Genomic DNA, 16,125 nt, shown 5'->3' with positions numbered 1-16,125 from the left:
CATAAAAGTAGATAAACATGTTTACTTGGTTTCCCATTTCAACTTGTTCCTGATGACATATACTTAGGACGGAATCTCACTCTCATCAGTTTCACTGTTTCCGACACTTTTTCTTTTTCTTTTTTCCTTTTTTTTAAACGAAGAGTTATATTAAAAACCTAGATACTAGGCAACAAGGATCACCTTATTGATAAACACTATTAGGCTGAATAGTACTCTCATTTACTCTCATTGATCAAATAAATCCATACTATTTTGATGCCTATATAGAGAAGCGAGGGAGAATAGAGAGATAAAAACATGCACATGATCTATCTATCTTTGCCTCCAACATTTTAACTCGTAAACCCTACACCGGTCAACCTTATACATCATTGAGTTCTTTCTTTTCTTTTCGGTTTTGGTTTGTTAATAAAACTTTTACAAGGATAACTTATCAATCTTATTATTTCTCTCAATACGATGTGTATAGTGGCTCATATTGCTAAATTTATTTACTAGATATTATTTTGGGGTAAAATTTGTTTGTTTTTTGTTCGGTAGTTATTCTTGATGTGTCCCAACTTCAATGTTGTGGCAGGTCTAGAATTAAAAAAATCACATGGTTCCCTAACCGATTCAGTCGGACCGAACTGCTACAAAATGGCTTGAAAATCGAACCACATTGATCGGTTTGATCGGTTAAACCGAAACCCGTTCACATTACCAGTTTTTTATCTCAAAAAACCGTTTTTTATCAAACAAGTTGGAACCGGCTAGTTAAAAAAACGATTCAACCGGACTGATTAGAACATTCAAAAAAATGATTTTTATAAATATATCTATTAAATATTTAAAAATAAATGCAGAAGCTAATATATAATAAAAAGTGTTACAACTAATTAGCTAAATCATAAACTCATAGTTGTCAAGTACAAATGTTCTTTCATTTTGTTATGCATAAGACATCACCTCTCATTTATTTCGTTAGTCGGTTGATATGGAAATAACTATAAGTGGTAATCAAAAAATTCAAACGTATCTCTACTTTAACTAATATATGTTGTTTTTTCAACAAAAAGTTAGGTCTTTTAATATTTTTAAGAATAAATTATGTAAATGGTCCCTATGGTTTAGTATAAATTGCACGCTTGGTCCCTAACTAATTTTTCTAACTCGGACCATCCTCAAGTTTTAATTGTGTAACGCGCTTAGTCCTTATTTTAACAATCTGTCAATTGTTTTCGTTAGACATCACACATGTCTTGCACGTTGGGGGTATAATAGTCATTTACCATTGTCAGCGTTCTACCGCCAAGAAATAAAAGACGTATCACTTATTAGCGTGATCAGCCACAAACATTCATAGACAAAACTTTTGAAAACCCTTGATCGAAAGAACCCTACATTTGAAGACGACGATGGCGCCTTGGAGGATACATGCTACCATGGACGAGATCGACGTTGCTCATCGATATGGTAAGTGTCCACTCCCTCGATCAGTTAGTAACTTAAACAAAAAAATATGTGACTGATGTATCTTCCCTTCAATCTACAGCTGGACATCCGACGATATTCACTGTTCGATTATACCATGGTGGACAGTTTACACAATTCCCTGGAAGAAAGTACATCAAAGGCAAGCAAAATTACTTTGATTTACTAGACATTTACACCTTTTCCATTCACGACATTGACGAGATGATGGAGGAACTTGAGCATGTTAATTCAGACAAGACACTGCTCTACTATCATTTCCTGAGACCGTTTGGCGATTTGGATTTTGGGTTATTTGCTTTGGGTTCTGATCAGGATGTTCACCATCTGGGTACGTATGTTGGTAACCATAAGCTAATAGACATATATATTGAGCATGGGAAAACAAACTTACATACTTATTCTATGTCCCCTAACCCTAGTAAGGTTTAAATTGTTGAAATTAAAGAGCCACCAGCTTGCTCCAAAAAGGTTGTTCTTGGAGTGGCATGACTCTCCAATTGAGCATGAGAGTGTTCCATACCTAACCCTACTTAACTATGAGAGTGTTCCAGACCAAACACAAGTTGAGAATGATAGTCACTTAGACAAAGAAGCATTTGTTGTCGACCATGTTGATTTTGAAATAAATTTAGAGAATGAGGATGACGATGATGGTAGTGGACACAACAATGGCAATGGAAGTGATGAGTTTGATGATGATAGTGAGAGTCAAGATAGTGATTTTTTTTATTGATAAGGATAATCTCATACATGATGTTGATGTGGATATGAAAGATTTCCATATTAACATTGGACAAGGATGTAGAATTGGTTGGAGGTTCTTCTGAAAGTAATGTACTTAAAGATACACAACAAGGTGACTTGGAAGTGATTAACATAGAGGTTTTGTTGTGGGTCTTTATCTGATGAGGAAAATGATGGTAAGCGAAGGAAAACTATTAGAGCCATATAGAGGGCTTATGAAAATAATGCAAATTTGGGTAGCGAGCCTTTTTACATTTTTCAAACTTTCAGTTAATCTAAGGACTTTAAGACACAAGTGAAACTACATTCCATAAGGACAAGAAGGGAAATACAATTAGAGAAAAATGATAAGAACAGGGTTAGGTTTGTGTGTAAGGGCACTATAACAAATCTTGCTACTAATGAAGAAGAGAAATATCCATGGGTTATCTACTGTAGTAAGTGGAAGCGTGACATAGATTGGATGGTTAAGACATACATGAAAGAGCATCGATGTCTACAAAGCATGTGACTATAAGTTCCTTTTAGAGCATATAGTACAAGTTATTGAAACAAACCCAAAGATTCCTATTAGGGATTTAAAAGAGCAACACCAACGTGAGTACCAGATGGACATTTCACATATGAAAACTTTTAGGGCAAAGTAGGAAGCTTTAAAGCATGTTCAAGGAGATTATGCCAGTCAATACAGGTTGTTGAGGGATTATGTTTTACAGGTACATGCACATAACCCTGATACTACAGTTAAAATTGATGTTGAAAGTGAAGAGAATCCAACTGCTGAGACGAGAACATTCAGATGTATCTATGTTTGCATTGGAGCTTTGAAGTGAGGTTTTTTGTAGCGAGAAGAAGGGACTTTCTTGGACTTGATGGAGCCTTTATGAAAGGTCCATATCCAGGCCAAATCTTGTCTGTTGTGGTAAGATCTTCTTACTTCTTTTTGTATTATCTGTTCTTTATTGAAAGTAGTGTTAACTAACCAATGTTTTCTGGTAATTTATGTGTGTAATCAAAGGCATTGGATGGTAATAATGCGATATATCCTTTAGCCTACCCTATGGTTGAATCAGAAACATTGAATCCTTGGACTTGGTTTTTAAGTAATTTGGGTGATGACTTAGGTTTGGGAACCAATTCCAATTTTACATTTATGAGTGACAGGCAAAAGGTATTCAAACCTATCCAAACTAGGTTTTATAGTTTTATATTTTTGATTTAGTTTTACTAACATAGATACATGTTATTGTTGTTAGGGTTTGTTGCCTGCAATTGCAACACTGTTTCCATGTGCAGAGCATTAATATTGTCTTCGTCACATACACGAGAACATGAAAAAGATCTAGAAGGGAAAGGAGTTCAAAGATCTTCTTTGGTAATGTGCCACGACCTCTAATGTACAACAGTTTCATCAAGCAATAGAAAAACTAAAGAAGCTTAATAATGATGCTTATGAGTGGCTGAAACAAATATCTCCTCAAAGTTGGGCTCGCTAAAACTTTACTAGTATATCGATCTTCAATATCTACTTAATAATTTTAAAAGAAGGTATATTGAATACTGAGATAGAACTTGTTTATGTTTAGGGAGAGCACATTCTGATGCTCTTACTAATAATCTGTGCGAAGCATTTAACATCAAGCTAGAAAAAGGTCGTGATGCACCAATCATTAACTGCATTGAGTTCATTAGAGAGTACATTATGAAGAAGATAGTCAAAGTTGACAAGGAAATTCAAAAAGTTGTAGGTCCTTTGACTCCTACAGCTACAACAATATTGGATAAGATAAAGAGTAAGGTAGAAAAGTATATTGCAACATTTTGTGGTGATGGAAAATATCAAGTTGCTGGACCTTGGCAAGATCAGTGTATTGTGGATGTAGGTGTACAAATTTGCACATGCAAAAGGTGGGAATTAACTGGAATACCGTAAACATGGTGTGGCTGCTATTTGGGATATAGGGAGGAATAATAAGGATGTACGTATCCCAAAATCATTTGTGCACCCATGTTAGTGGTTATCAAGCTGGAAAAGAGATATATTCTTTTAAAGTTATTCCGATCAATGGAAGGGCCATGTGGGAGAAGTCAGTTATATCAACAACTTTGTTGCCTCCAAAACATCATGTTCCCATAGGAAGACCAAATAAGAAGAGAACAATATCAACTGTGGAAAAGGATGACTTTGTTAGAGGAAGCACAACATCGAGAGCCCATAGATCAGTAACATGTAAGAAGTGTAACAATGTTGGTCACAATGCAAGAACCTGCATAGGGAAAAGACCAATTGTTGGTGGGGGTGGTGGATAGTCAAAAGTCAAAGGAAAAGGGAAAGGGAAGGCAACAACTTGATGGTTTGTAATAGGGCTAGTATTTTTTTTATGTTGCTACTTGTAATATGTCTAATATTTTGGTACATTATTTATGAATAGTTTGTAATAGTGCTAGTATTTTGCTATTTGTTTTGGTCAATATGTTGGCACTTTTGAATGAACTAGTTTGTAACAACTAATCCTCATTGCCATGTAATAGTTTGGTACTAGTTAATGGAATGTTTTCTTCTTATGATGCACCATTGCTACTTGTTTTGGTCAATATGCTCTTATACATCACTTTAAAACATAATCAATACAACACAATACCATTTTCATTGATCTTGAAGAACTTAACCATTTGCATTACAATACTTAGACAACTTAACCATTACAGAAGAGGATACCATTACATTCACTATTACAACCTAACCATTACAGAAGACTTTACCATTACAATAACAACTCATCTCCACCTTACAACTTGTAAACAAGTATCACCAAGAACAATACGCAACTAACAAATAAACATGTCTTCAAGAATAGATTTTCATTTTTCAGCTTCTTGTTTAACCTCACAAGCCAGGAGATTGTCAATTCGTCACCATGATCCTTTTCATCATCATCTACCCAAGCAATAAATCATTTACGTGGTTCCTGTCAATTTCAAAAGCCACGATTACAATACCCACAATCGCATACAACCATATCTCCATCTAGGGTTACGATTACAAAATTCTCAACTACAACATACCTTACTTGGACATTCGTAATAAGGTCTTCCTGGATTATTGTTTGTAGTTGAAGTCTGAATTACAGCAGCACGCCCACAATCACATTTAACCATCCCTGATTTGAAGGAGAGAAGGTGTAACCGATTCAACGATGAAGAAATTGAAAAAAACTCAGAATTAGGGCCGATCTAATGAAAAAGCGACTATTTAAAGATCGTTGGCAATGGTAAATGACTATTATACCCTCAACGTGCAAGGCACATGAGGTGTCTAACGGAAACAATTGACGGATTGTTAAATAGGGACTATGCGCGTTACAAAATTAAAACTTGAGGACAACCTGAGTTAGAAAAATAAGGTAGTGACCAAATGTGCAATTTATACTAAACCATAGGGACCATTCGCGTGATTTACTCTATTATTAAAGTAAGTCTTAATTTTTTGGTATATAATTTATAGTAAATGTTGAAAATTTAGGAGTTTCTGAGGACGCACCTTGTGATATAGCAGCACCGTCCTTGTGTCCTTGTTTCAACAGAAATAAAACATGTGTTAATAACAATGAACAAGCAAGATTATATCCATATAATAATATACTCCGCTAAATATACTAAGTACGAATAATATTAAAAAGATTGAAAACACAAGAACAAATCTCAAATACCTATTAGTTTAGAGTTATGGTTAAAATTAATGTATCAATTTTGTAACTAATAATAACTTTATTTCATTTAGTTTAAATTAAAGATAACAAAAGATGATTAGAGTAATATAACTAATTACCATAATTTTATCAACTCAAATAATCTCTCATCTCTCTCCCTTCTTGACATACGACTAGTCATTTCTTTTATTCTTTCTTTCTTGTAACTGCAGGTCTCTACCGATATCTCTTCTTTTCCGCCCTAATAACCTACCTGGGTTTTGTTCATGTAACAACCATAAGAATCACCATCAACCGTCTAATGATGATAAGGGACTAGTATTAAAAAGTGGTAATTTTTTTTTTTTTAATTTTATAGATAATATGAATTTTGTAGATTATATAACATGGAATTCGGATTATACAACTTCATATTCTAGATTCGTTAGCAATGTGAATTTCACGTTATCTAAAGTGTATTTCCAAATTTATCATGTATTAAGGTTCACCCGTAATTATGTATTGGTCACTATGTAGTTTTAATAGTATAATTAATTCTAAGATGTGCTCAAAGGAATACAATCACTCATTTATTTTGATTTTTAAAATTTAAAATTGGGGAGTAATTAATTCCTAAAACTATCTATCATAATAAATGAAAATGTTATTGTCACTTGTTATTCTTTCATTTAATTGGTTACATTTCATTTTCTAATAATTTTGAAATATATTTATTTTCCAGTTGTCAGTTACTTCATTATTCATTTCCATTATATCATTAATTTAGTTTCCACAAATTAAACCTACTATAATAACTATTAATTTCAATTTTTAAATTTGTAATTTCAATTTCAATTTCAAATAAATTTACACTTTAAACCTTTGTATTTAACATTTTATTATAATAATTTGTTTAGTATACGGGTCTAACAATTAAACACATAATTTGAATTAATTTATTTTTTGTATGTTTTTTTTTCATAATTTTCATTTATTTCATATTTCAAATTCAAATAAACTTCTCATTTAATCACTCCTATTTAACATTATGTTTTAATTAACCCGTATAATATACGGGTTTCACAACTAGTTAAAAACTATATCAAAATTGACTAAGCTAATCAATCATATAATTTGAAGAACTCCCCAATTTCACTTGATTTACTAATTAAAATATAACAAATATAAAACATAAAGTATAGGGATATTGGGTGAAATTACTTGGATAAGAAATCGATTGTCTCGACTCCTTGTGTTCTCACTATGACAAACGAGAGAAAAAGTAAATCCAAACTCTATCCCCCTCCCAGTTGCTCAAGTAATCGAAGCCTACTTGTTTGAATACATTGATTGATTGAATTAAGCTTCATTGTTCGCTCACTATGTTAGACAAAAAAAAAGTACAAAATTTAAGCAAGAATTCGATCTCCTCTACTGTTTGGCTAATCCCCTCACCAAAAATCGATTTCTAATTTTCTATCATCTCGGAGCGAATCAAAGTCACAAAATATGAAGAGTTTGGATAACACTAAAGAAAACTCAAGTAAACAACCATAGTCAATTTTTTCAATCTTTCAATGTATGTAACGTATACTGCTATATTGTATTAATTATGAGGTATAAACCAATATCAATCTTTCAATATGTATGAATAGCAATGTACATTTTTGTTTTACCCTAACAATGTGTAAGAATAGCATTGTAATTTTATTTTATATTTTTATGTATAGGTACTGGTAGCGGAACTGGTTCGTAGTTCAATGCATGTTCGGTTTTTGGTTCAGTACGGTTCAGAACCGATTACATCCCAAATTTGAGCCTCGTTTTACCCATCTAGTCATTTTCTCAATACTATATCCCAATATATTTTAAGATAGCATTTTGTAACATTAAAAAAATAAAGGGAACAGTTTAAAACTTTCAATATTTTCGTAAGTATTTTAATGAAGAAAGAAACATGATGGGGTAAACTGAAATTTGAATATCAAAATATGTGGATCCGATTCACACACGGCTTACATTCGGTTATGAAAAATATCTCAAATATATGAAATGATATGCCTATAAAAACGACAAATGAAAATGACAATGAAACAATGCTCATTTAAGCAACATTTGGGACATTCTGTCTACGCTTTGAGGTGCTTTAGTGTTTTTTATATATATATATATATATATATATATATATATATATATATATATATATATATATATATATATATATATATATATATATATATATATATATATATATATATATATATATATATATATATATATATATATATATGTGTGTGTGTGTGTGTGTGAATTTCCAAATAAGGTGTCACTCACAGAATTAATGTTCATTAGCTTCTACTTCTCTCAATATAAAACATATCAAGTCCGGATCAAGATACAAGGTTTATAGAATATAATATAAGCTGTGAAATATGTATTTTCTTAAAAACAGCAAGTTTGATTCTGCTAATAAAAAGATCTCATATTTACATTTTTTCCCCTAAATAAATTTTGATTAACCAGTTTTTACCCTTCATGATTCTAAAGTTATATCATGGATGTTTTTAAGTTATGATCTGTAACAGACATAAAAATCATATCAAATTTAAACGTTTAAAAACATTTCAAATCTATTAACCATCACAAAGCTTGTTTTCAAAATGTATCATATCAGAGTATCCCAGTAACAATGTCATCAAAAGTGAGGAGCTGTATGATCACGCCCTTGCCTTGCCACGATCCCCTTATGTACCTGAAACAATAAACTGAAACTATAAACTCGAAAGCTTAGTGAGTTACCCCAAAATACCAACGTTATACAAATATAACCATATCATATAACAAATACATAATAACATGCATAATGAGCCTTCAGTCTGACTGGACCGCCTCACAGGGCCTACAACCTATCTGGACCACTCCCGAGCCTTCAGCATGACTGGACCGCCTCGTAGGGCCTACAACCTACCTGGACCACTCATCGGGTATGTTGACCTACAACACAAAGCAGGACCGCCTTAACCCAACCCCCAATTAAACAAACATGTGCACATAAATATCATACGCTAGCTCATGTCATATAACAGTTAAACCGATCTAACATATCACTAATCATAGCAACATCCGAATACCCGGGATACAGACCTAACCAGTCACTAACATAGCATCATCCTATAACCATGACACCGACCTAACCAGGTCACTAAGCATAAGTATACAACTATCCTAACTACCAGGATGTAATCAATAAACATATCATGCCATATTCCAGATACAAATATATAAAGGGCTGGCCTTGGTGCCTTAGACCCATTAGTATAGTGATGATAACTCACCTGACACTACTGAAGTCTCGCAGATGAAACTCCAGCTGCTAGTTGACAGATTCCCGAACTGCCAACATCAAACAACACCCAATTAATAATTGGGTTCTAAGCTCAAGGTCCAACTCACACTCCAAAGGCCCAAAAGTCCAACTATGGCTCAAAGCCCAACATATGGCCTAATTTTCGAAATTGGGCCCAAACCTTTACATGGCCTTATTCAAAGGCCCAACCATTTAGTCCAGTCCAAATATTTGGCATTTCTAATGGCCCAAAATCTCATAATCGTAAAGGCCCAAACTATGGCCCATCTATGGCCCAATTTCCAAATTGGGTCTAAGTCCTTCACATGGGCCTTACCTAAAACTCATCCAATTATTTTGGTTCATTTACATGTTCTTAGATATCCCATCAATAGTCCAACCACCAAGGCCTAATAGGAAGACACAACTCAAGGCTCAAGTGAAATTTGGGTTCCCACATGAAATGACGATTAGGGTTAAGTGTTTCTTACTTAACCCATTAAGGACTTAATCCATTAAGTCCAATATTACCTTAGGGTAATTTGACAATGATTAATAATTATTATTGTAGGTTTAATAATTAGTTCTCGTACGGTCCCGATCAATCCTAAAATTAGGGTTTCACATAAAATGACAATTAGGGTTAAGTGTTTCTCACTTAACCCATTAAGGACTTAATCCATTAAGTCCATCACTCTTCTAAATAAATCATATGGTGTGATTGTACTTAATACATAGTCCAATTCCAAAGGACCAAATATGGGTCCTGAAGTCCAAGGCCCATAAATCCAATATTAGGGTTTTCTAAACCCTAATTAAGGTTTCTAACCCCATCTTTGCCCAATAGGCCAATAGCTTGGTCCTTTGATCAATTAAGGTTTATTAGACCCATTAGTCACATGCTTGGGCTTTTAGGTCAATTAAGGATTCATTAGACCCATTAGGGTTTCAAACATCTCGAACGAATCAAACACAACAAGGCAAAGCACACCGCCACCCGATACGGCGGCCAGTGGCAGCAGGAGGCGGCTGCCACCACCTCAAGGTGGTAGTTAGGGTTTCATTTCATTATTCTGAATTCTAGTTACACTTTACAATGCTAATCTCAACTAAACACACACAACCACTAAGACACACACACACGGTGGTTCATGGCGGCAGCCACCACCTTACGATGGTGGTGGTGCTTGTTCTTGATTATCCAGCCCAAACAAACAACACACACAACACACACGTTAGTTACTTGCAACAGATCCAGCCACCCACCTGGTGGCGACGAAATATGGCAGCGGCAACAGCCACAGGCGGCAACAACGGCAGTTAACGGTAGGGGTGTCAATTTATGACATGACAAGACAAAAATACACGAAACGAAACGAAATCGGAACAAAATCAAAATTTGAATACGTGTTCGTGTCGTGTTTGTGTCAATATAAAAAAACACGATGTCGTGTTGTTTAATGTTCGTGTTCATAAATTGACACAATTAAGCATGTGGTTGTCGGGTTTTCCGTGTTTGACGTTTTTATTGTGACATATATCTTTAAGTATGAATGAAACACACTAATAGTTATGTAATATTATCTTTGTCGTGTCATGTCATTTTGTCGTGTTTTAATTGGTTTGATTTCGTGTTAATGAAAAAAAACACGACATTGTGTCGTGTCGTGCTCGTGTTATACAAAACCTTGTCGTGTCGTGTCGTGTCAGAAAAAAACACGACACAACTGCCCGATTTGACAGCCCTAATTGACGGCGGTTTGCGATGTAACAATGGAAGAGAGTGGCGGAGGGAAGCTGGGGTGCATGAAATAGTTACTTGACGGCGGCAACGACATCGAGCAACGCCTCTTCAGCCCTATCTGACCCAACGTCCATACACCGGTCACCCACAGCCATGGCGGCGTCAAACAGAAAAAGGGATGAAGAAGAATGGTGACATCGGACTTCGACTAATGACAGGGGCTCCTCCCCAACTCGCTTCTCCGGTAAATAAGTCACAGCGTCCGACGATGAGCTCGTCTTCAAGCGGCAGCAACCACAGCGGCATGGCAGCTGTGGTGCGGTCCTCCTCACTCACGACTGAAATGACACATCCTCGTCGTCATCCGTCTTTCGACACCATGGAAAGGTACTAACAGTAATACTTGTCACGGCGGTGATTCTTCCGAATCCATCATTTGTGGCAACACCCGCGGTGAAGGGTGGCGTAAGTGGGGTGCGTCGCCGGGAGTTAAAGAGGTGTGGATGGCGGCTGGACAAACACAGCCAGGGTTAGGGAAACATAAAGCATATATGTTTGCTGAGCTTTGGCTCTTTAAAAAAAAAACATAAAGCATATATACCCGACTCCTCAAACTCTAACCCATGTTGATACTATCGGTCCCTCATTTCAAGATTCGTTTTCAAACATAGTCCTTATTTTACCATTTCAATCCCATCTTCCGAAATACCTTACAAACTAAGTCCCATATTTTACTAAGTAGCTCCTCCCTCCACAATTATTATCAAATGAGGTCCATAATATACTCTTTAGACCCCGATATCATAAATCCTTACATATTAAGTCCAAATAATACCAAACACCCCTTGACTTATGAAAATCTTTACAAATTAAGTCCCAAAATTACACTTTAACCCCTGGAGATTCAAATATTGTCATTTGGCTTCTCGAAACCGACTCCCAACTAATTATTATTTGATTTTGGGCTATAATAACATATAATAATAATAATACAAATTGCTTCTCGGGTTCCAGTTTTATTATTTAATTATTATATTTTATATGGGATGTTACAATCCCTTACTATATTTTTAAATTACGTTTTGGTCCCTTGCACTGTTGTTTTTATAGTTTTATTTTTATTACTATTACATTTTTATTTAAAAGTTATAAACTTTTATGGTATCTGTGGTATCACCTTATAAAATTAATACGATTCAAGATATACTTTTAAACTTTATTTTTGTTTGCCTCTTCCAATATAATTGTTTGGTTCGAAATCTTATTTTATATTTTTATGGTCCATTTTACACATAACCCATTTGCTAAGTGAAACACAAAAATATAAAAATAAAATTACGGTCGAAGCACGCTTGAAGGTTTAAACTAGGTTGAAAGTTGTATAAAAACTTCTCCCACAAAACCTTATACATGTTACACTACATTTTTCAACTATCAAGTTTTCGAAACATCGTGCAAAGGGTTCAGACCTTTGTATATATTAATTACCAAATATGGTTTGCGAGGGAGAATTACTATTCATTGATTATTGTTTTTTCAAGAGCCAAAACTACTAAACTTAAATCTTATTATAATTATTAAAAACATTTGATACAAAATGCAAATAAGCTTCTATTTGGAAATAGAATTTTTTACTCTTCTTATAACAAACCTTTATATATTCACTTTTCCTCTCAACTAATTTTGAATTAATTGTTTTTATTTTTATGAAGTTATATTGTTGGTATTTTGTAAGTTGTGATTCCGGTCCCTTATTATATTTTAAAAGTTATATTTTTCATCCTTACATAATTTGTTTTTATAGTTTTCATTTTGATTCATATTAATTTTTGTTAATTATTTTTTTATTAGTTGTTATTTGTAGTATTGTATCAAATATGATATATTTTCGAGTTTTATAATTTGTTCGCCTCATCCAAATATAATTATTAAGATGGAAACTTTAGTTTTATACTTTTTTGGTCCACTTTACAAAGGGTTATCTTGAGACCTTTAATTTTTTCAGCACCCTGCTTATGTTTTTATTTCTTGAAGATGATAAAAGATCAACAGTTTTTATTTCTTGAAGATGATAAAAGATCAACAAACATTTGAATGTAACTACAGTTGTTCTGTTGCTTGATTTTATACAATCTAAATATGTTGGCTCAAGATCATCACTATAAAACTGCATAAATTAACATCATTGTGGTAGGAGATAACGTTATAGTTTGCAATTTTGGGTTATGGTTGAAAGTAACTATGTTGAAAGTTGCCTCAGAATTTATCCCACAAACCTTATCCATGTCGAGCTGCGTTTTTTAAAATATCAGGTTTCTGCACCATCGTGCGGACGGTCCAAACCCTAGTTTCTCTTTATTTATGTACAAAATAAATAAATAAATAATTATGTATTGCATTTGCATAAGCAACTCAAAGTTTATATATATATATATATATATATATATATATATATATATATATATATATATATATATATATATATATATATATATATATATATATATATATCAAGGTTCTAAAAATCTCGACATGGCACGTCATGGTTCGAAGGTTTGTACTTGCCGCCAAAATTTGACAAATTGTCGTCTTAAGTCATATATGTATATAAAAATGAATAATATTTTAAAACACATATAAATTATCAATTATAAACAAATTGACGCTTTAAGTCATGACTTACAAACGACGTGACTCGCTAATGAGGCTTGACATTGCCGCCAAGCTACATTTTACATCATATATATATATATATATATATATATATATATATATATATATATATATATATATATATAGGCAAATCAAAATTAAATAAATAATTAAATAAATAAATAAATAAATAAATAAATAAATAAATAAGGATAATTTAGTTAATAACTTCTATATAAATACTTCCTGTAATATGGTATTGATAGATTGTAATTTATCCCCGTCAATATTTACAGCCGTTTTTTCTCTAAAAACCACAACCACCGATCAACTTTTAATCCTAATCGTCATCTACCCTTGGGGTGGACTGGTGAACGAAGGTGACAAGGGGGAAAACACGAAGGCTTCACATGCAACATTCATTGATCAGATGGCAAGCGGAGGTTGTCGTCTTCGGGGTCGGCGAGGTAGAAGCAACGAAGCTTCCCTCTTTATTCCGGTGGCGAGGAGCGAGTTCCAGGCGTCACCAGTAGCGAAAAATTCAAACCAGTTGAGGTTTCCGGAGGTTTTGTTCGATGAACGAGGAAGAGGAAGGTACAAGAGTTTCAATCAATGGGAAGGAGGCACGAAGTCGGTTGAATGGTTCGAAGGGTTCCGATCGTTTGCAGTTCTCAGGTTACATCTCCGGGATTTGACGACCTTGAGGTGTGAAAGAGGGAAGGGTCCGATGGGCCAAATCAATCGACGAGGTTCGATGGTGTTCTCTGGCATCAGAATTCTCTACTACACACAACAGATCCTTGAAGAAGGTTCGTGTACTTGTGTTTTCATTTAAGGATAATACACATTTCAACTTACCATCATGTTTGAAGTCGTATGCGAAGCTAATTTTCTTATCGTGCTTATCATTTCCTCTAGATTGAGGGTTGTAATGGTGATTTGCTGGTTATTTCCCCCTGAAATTTTACAAAAACAATTGGTTTATTTAGGTTAATCTAGCTTAATGCCTTTATTTTTGTAGGTGGGCAATCTAATTAAGCTGGTTTAAATGTTATCCTTATTGATTCTTGATTTCTCTGTGTTTACCTATATATCATGCATTCCCCTGCTACACTGGAATTGGAACTCTAGTTTGATTAAGTTGTTATATTTAATATCCTTCAAGTAGATGCACATATGCATGTTAGGAGAATTGATTGCATCTGGCTATCTACATACATGTTTTTATTTTCCTATTGGTAAAGGGTTTACCTAGTTTCATGTGTAATTTCATAAATTCATCAAGCCTACCCAACTAATTCATCAAGCTTATTGTCGTTAGTTGCTATTTTTAGTCTCATGTTGTTTTGTAAAACCTTGCCTGGTTAAGCTTATAGATGTTGATTTCATTTGTAACATGATTCAAATGAGTTTCAATATCTTTTAAATTTCATCTTTGATCTCTCAGTAGATGTTTAATTTCCTTATAAGAGTGATGTTATGTAGCTCTATTCTTGCCTTTGGTATTTTACAGATTAGGTATAATGGTCTTGTTGGAGATTATCTTGGAAATCATGGTGACCTAAAGACTATTTCTGAAGTTGAAAAAGAAGATGAAGTGAAGAATTCTAAACTTCTTATGGAATTGAAAACAATTTTGGAAATGATGTGTACAAACACATTCTATGTATAGAGGCAACAACAATTAAAAAGTCGATTTGAAGCCTGATAAAGAATGTAAAGTAAGGCAACAATATTCATTTAAAATTGATTAGCATGTTTTTCTGTTAGAATGGATTTACAACAATATTCTATCAAAATGTATTAGTGTTTTACTTAGATTTTAATGTTTTTATTTGATTTTTAACCAATATCAGTTTTATTCTTTAAGAATAAATGTATTTGTTAACCATTATTATTTGTATTCTTTCAGAATGAATGTCATTTATGTATGTTCATAGTTGGTTTAGTTAAGAATAAATGTAAGTACTAATTTTAAGATCTTAAAATTCTTTTCATATAAAATTTGTATTCATTAAAAAGTATTAATATTGATAATATATGTTTATAGTATTCTGTCAGAATTTAATTTTTTTTCGAGATAATGATAAACACATTCTTTTAGAATGTCTGAATTAATATATTTATTATCCAAAAAATCAGATTGTTTAAGTTTAAAGAATTAACTATTCCCTAAAATCTGTAATTTTCTTTTTTTAAATTTATGTTAAATGACTAAAATACCCTTAGAATGAAATTAGATGGTATTTTTCAATTATATTTAATTTAATAAATAAAATGATTGGCTCACAATCATTCCTACATCCATATAATAATTAGTTAGAATACAGTAACCTAAGCCTATAGGGTTAATAGGTAACTACCAATTATAAAACGTCACATGTTTATTTATTTAAATTAGAAAAATCATCCTTATGATATGGAATAATTTGTTTTGGCCTTTAATTTCCTTTTTCGTAAACTCAAAATCA

At 33.2% G+C, this 16,125-nt stretch overlaps 1 protein-coding gene across 1 annotated transcript; it reads left to right on the top strand.

The window, feature by feature from the left end:
- Positions 1-13,955: 13,955 nt before the first annotated feature.
- LOC111916465 (uncharacterized) lies at positions 13,956-15,548 on the top strand. The gene is made up of 2 exons (XM_023912130.2): positions 13,956-14,463; positions 15,168-15,548. The coding sequence occupies exons 1-2, from the start codon at positions 14,085-14,087 to the stop codon at positions 15,170-15,172; spliced, it is 384 nt and encodes a 127-aa protein (XP_023767898.2). The 5' UTR covers positions 13,956-14,084; the 3' UTR covers positions 15,173-15,548.
- Positions 15,549-16,125: the final 577 nt, after the last annotated feature.

This window comes from Lactuca sativa, chromosome 4, assembly GCF_002870075.4.
Source record: "Lactuca sativa cultivar Salinas chromosome 4, Lsat_Salinas_v11, whole genome shotgun sequence".
Taxonomy (NCBI): Eukaryota; Viridiplantae; Streptophyta; class Magnoliopsida; order Asterales; family Asteraceae; genus Lactuca; species Lactuca sativa.
The sequence above is the reverse complement of the archived record's forward strand: the minus strand, read 5'-3'. Positions and strand labels throughout refer to the sequence as shown.

What these genes read in the sequence shown, in the direction of transcription:
- LOC111916465 (XM_023912130.2), top strand. Translation starts at nt 14,085, where the DNA reads ATGGCAAGCGGAGGTTGTCGTCTTCGGGGTCGGCGAGGTAGAAGCAAC.